Source organism: Berghia stephanieae, chromosome 8 (genome assembly GCF_034508935.2).
Source record: "Berghia stephanieae isolate SIO BIC M18660-M18661 chromosome 8, UCSD_Bste_1.3, whole genome shotgun sequence".
Lineage (NCBI taxonomy): Eukaryota > Metazoa > Mollusca > Gastropoda > Nudibranchia > Aeolidiidae > Berghia > Berghia stephanieae.
The window spans coordinates 54,010,953-54,015,952 of record NC_088367.1 but is presented as its reverse complement, the minus strand read 5'-3'; the positions used below and the strand labels follow the sequence as shown (position 1 = coordinate 54,015,952).

The 5,000-nt window shown below is 36.6% G+C and overlaps 1 protein-coding gene across 1 annotated transcript in view; it reads left to right on the top strand.

Moving 5' to 3' along the window:
• The window catches only part of LOC144978877 (solute carrier family 23 member 2-like), a 39,400-nt gene that overhangs the window by 28,898 nt on the left and 5,502 nt on the right, over positions 1–5,000 (top strand). Inside the window, exon 10 of the mRNA XM_078925465.1 lies at positions 3,659–3,788. Within this exon, the coding sequence (XP_078781591.1) occupies positions 3,659–3,788 (130 nt within the window). The remainder of the gene's footprint in view (positions 1–3,658; positions 3,789–5,000) is intronic.

The window sequence follows — 5,000 nt, the reverse complement described above, 5'->3', positions numbered from 1 at the left end:
TCCCCTTCACAAATATATTAAGTTCTCCATGAGGAGCCGTCACCTTATATCTATAAAAACAAAGACAACACGTTACCTAAATTCATCTTTGCCACATAGTGTTCGAATTGTTAACGGGCAACTGTGATTTAAATTAAATTCTATCACATAAATATACACAAACATGTTCGGACTAAAGGCCAGAGGTATGGCCTCTCTCAATTTATTAAATTAATATATAAAGTGTTGCTATTGGTTCTTGGTTGTATATTTTTACATGTTTGTACATTTGCATATATTATATATACATCGTCGCCATAGATTCTCAACTTTGTGTTTATACATTTTTATGCATGCCACGTCTGTAAACGAATTTCCATTTTTTAGGATGATTAAAGTATATTATTATTATTATTATTATTATTATTATTATTATTATTATTATTATTATTATTATTATTATTATTATTATTATTATTATCTATGAGCGGCTATTTGGTCTAGTGGTATGACACTCGCGTTTGGATTAAAAGGAGCGGGGTTCGAGTCTCGCTCTGAGCGTCGCATAGTTGAATTCTTGGAAAAAGGCTGTTTACCCATATTCGCTCACTGTACTCAGGTGTGAAATGAGTAGCTGGCCGTAAACTGCGATGTGTGTGTGTTTGTGTGTGTGTGTGTGAAAAAGTTGTAATATCACCTAATTGGCGTCATGCCTTATCATACATGTTAAGTGTTGCTGTTGGCTTGGGATCTCTTGTAAAGCGCTTTGAATACATTCAGTGGATATTGCGCTATATTAATGTTTTAGCTCTTATTGTGATTGGTTTGTCTCTGTGGTTGAGAGGCACGGGGTTTCTCGTCTTTCCACAACAGTCAAGCAATGTTAACCATGATTAATCAGTATGAACTGGAAATAGAGTTTCATATGACCTACTCTGGGGTCATTAATGAGATTTTGTAAAACGCATTGAGCATGGTTAATTGTGTCCTCGAGTAAGGCGTTTTACACACATTACCCCTTTCGACTCAAGTGTGAATGAGTATCTGCAGTGATAGAGTATTTGTCGATAGGAATGACGCATTACAGGTACTGTTTCATATGGTATGCAGGGGTAATTAATGAAATATTGTACAACGCATTGAGCATGGATACTTTTGTCCTCGAGTAAGGTATTTTACACACGTTAGACCTTCGACTCAGGTGTGGATGGGTATCTGCAGTGGTGGATATTGTAAGAGTGTTATTCGATAGACATGCCATGCCGCGTAACGGGTATTGTTTCATAAAACCTGCTGGGGTTATAAATGAACAATTGTTAAAGCGCATTGAGCATGGTAACATCTAGGATATTCTCTCTCTATAAATGTTAATATTACATCTATTTTGATTTGTTTACTCAGTCTTTAACCCTCTCCATACCAGCCATTTTCAGGATTTTCCACAAAACTTCACACCCAACTAACACAAAAGCATAATATTTTAATCACTCAACTCAAACACAACAGCAGTAAGTTCTTGCATTACATAATTTCTTTAGCAAAACATGCCCTACAACACACTGTTCATTTTCTTTAAATTTTATGATGTACAAAAGAAATTTGAATGAATAAAACATTTTTTTGGTTGTATCGTAACGAATGTGACGATTTTCCTATATTTGGTATGGACAGGGTTGAAATTCGATAGAGAAATCGATGTAATCCTTTAATCCATTGCTGGATAAATCAACCAATCTATTAATACTAGAATGATCATCAAAGTTGAGCTACCAGGACAAGCTGTATATAAATAAATTATAAATGAGATTTTATATAGCGCAATATCCACTCAACGTGCTCAAAGCGCTTTACTTTACATCCACATTTCCACGCAACATTCAGGTGTAAAATTATAAATAGCTGATCCTTTCTGAAAGAAATTAGTTGTAATTCGGCCTTACGGGGCTGCATGTGACGCCCTTACAAGTGCAGTGTTAATTGTGACGTGGGAATTGTGTCAAACTCTTTGAGCACATTTTTACGAATAATTATTGCGCAATTTTAAAGAAATTCCATCCTGTTTGTCGTCTTCTGCACTCTAGTAGAACTTTTTAATCATGCTGTTGATGAATTCTTCTGGTTTGTTACATTGTTGTAATATTATGTTACCTTTGAATGGAGTGACTTAGGCCATTTGGGCTGACTAAGACTTGCCTCCAAATGTGCCCCCCCCCCCTCTCTCTCTCTATCTGTCTCTCTCTATCTATCTCTCTCTCTCTCACACACACACACACACACACACACACACTCTCTCTCTCTCTCTCTCTCTCTCTCTCTCTCTCTTTCTCTCTCTCTCCAGATTGACAATGATGAAACAATCATGGTAAATTTACCATCATTTGATAAATTTCACCCTTCCCCACCACACATTAGAAAAAGAACATTGAACATATTATTCAAATGTCATGATAATATACCATATAAAGATGTTTAAAAAGTGGCTACCTTTTTTTTTATGGACATCTTAAACAAAAACGATTTTCAAGGGAAACAATCCATTTATACCAATGGCTATTTTTTTCATCCTCGTATAACAAGGGAAACAACCGATATTAATACGTAGCACCCTTTAAGTGAATAAGTTGCCTAAGACAAGGACATATCCTGATATTGAAATAACCGGGGAAAGATTTTCAATTGGGGGGGGGGGGGGGCTCATTTAGGGGCTGGTCTAAGTCACCCCAACTGGTCTTAATATTAATACTAATAATATTAATATTGATAATAATAATAATAATAATAATAATAATAATAATATAATAATAATAATAATATAATAATAATAATAATAATAATAATAATAATAATATAATAATAATAATAATGATGCTTAAAACTTATATAGCGCTAGAACTCCGAGACACCAGACTCTAAGCACTTAAATTACAAATTACTTTGGCTGAAACATACTCATTCACACACATAAGCATACACACACATAAGCATACACACACACAACACACAACACAAACCAGACACTCCTATCTTGCTTCTCATACCATCTACTAAAGACGACAAAGATATGTTTTAATTACTTCATTCCACAGTCTCGGGTTTGATTATCCATATCGTTTATTATTATAGAGGGCAGGGAGGTACTTACTGTGTCTTCTATCCCCCTTTATCTTCTTTCCGACTTGCTTTCTGTCTTTGTCTTGGAATGAGATTACTCGGTTTTGTCTTGGCCCTGGCCGGAGTCCTAGCTGGGAGGGAAACAGTCAAATGCATAGTTATTGTTTTGGGAGATTATATTTTTTTCCTTGTAAATCATCTCTCTGTTATGCAGTGCATTATGCTTTCTTTATATTATGTATGAGTTGTAAAACATTTGAGTGTATTCCTCTTAGTGGGAGCCTGTACTTGTGTCTGGATGAGACTTTTAGTGATCTCAAAGTAAGTACTTTGACGGTGTGCTTTTGGAATCTACACCTGTTTCTTATTTGAACCAATTCCCCTTTGTCTTCCCTTTTCTTGGGTGCTTTAATTGTAATTCTAGAACTTTTTACTATCCCATTTTCTTCATTTTTACTGGCTCTGATATGACCTTAATGTGTTGCAAGCGCCGTAAAACCCTTAAAAACAAACAAACAAACAATCGTTTATTATTATTATTTGTCATTATTTTTTCTAAACTACCCAGTGTGCCAGTCGACTGGTGGTTCAGGTGGCAGCGTGCATGTTGATAGTGGCTGGCTGTGTCGGCAAGGTTGGTGCCTTCTTCAGCATGGTTCCAGACCCGGTCATCGGTGCTATGATCTACTGCATGTTCGGTAGGTCGAATTCACTCGCTCGTCCTTATTAAGCGTTTGTAACATGTTGGAGGTGATGCATTTGTAGTGGAATGGAACAAAACCACGCCCCTCGGACAATCTATCTGAACGGACAGTTACTGCATCAGTAAGCATTGGCAGTATTCGGTATTCATAGTATGCGCTTGTTCAAAAAGACTGGTCCAAAATCGACTGGATAATTGGTTCATTAGTCTGATGTCACGTCGCCCAGCAACGGCGACCATCGTGGTTCTAAACAAAGAAAATCGGTACTTTTTATTCTTCATGCTGGCTAGAACTTTTCATATGTCTTGTGATCAGAATGTGTAAAAGTGATCATGATCAGATTTATAATGCTTTTTTTCCCCCTCTGAATACGCTTTTATGCTCGTCGGAGAAAAAATTCATAAGGGCGTCCGCCATTGTTCCGATAGTTTAGAGCCAATTACTAAGTTGCCATGCGTCATTACGAGGGAAATGACGTTACGACTGTTGAAACCTATTGCATGGCCTGTACTAAAAGTAGAAATGGGGTTGATTCGGTTGGTATGGCGGAAGGTACTGGTGAGTATTTTACTTAAAAGCGCAACATCAATAGATAACAAGAGTGTGATGTCAACAAGCTGGTTCAGATCTCATTAGAAGTGTATGTAAAATCCACATTTCTGGAGGTCTGGATGCACACCTTGTGTAATTATTCTTCTGGTTTCAGAGTGATGGCGTCTTTTTTATCGAGTCTAAATATGTGACCCTTCGCCTACAAACGGTATTAAGTCGGGTTGATTAAGATGTTGAAAATTGAATTTATAGCCAGAAATATCAGACTTGTGTTGAGTTTCTTTATTTTATTGAGGAGAATGGATACCATATTTTATGGTGCTAATGCCAATAATTTATATTTTTGACCAGTTTTAACATTTAATTCAGCTTTTAAGCATCTGATCCATTCCGACATAATACCGTTTGAGACGATGGGTCACATTTTTCTGGTCGTCAATAAAAATTATTCATCCTCGCTCTTTTTTGTCCCCTAATCCTTAGAATCTGTATCCTTCCCCCCCCCCCCCCTCACCCTGCTACTAAATAATAGTTATACCATACCACCTGATAATTTAACATGTAACCTATTCGTTATTAGTTCTCTTAAGAACTGGTTACGTAACACGTCCAAGGAGATTGGAACCGGAAGAGCAGTAGGTGTGACGTCATGAT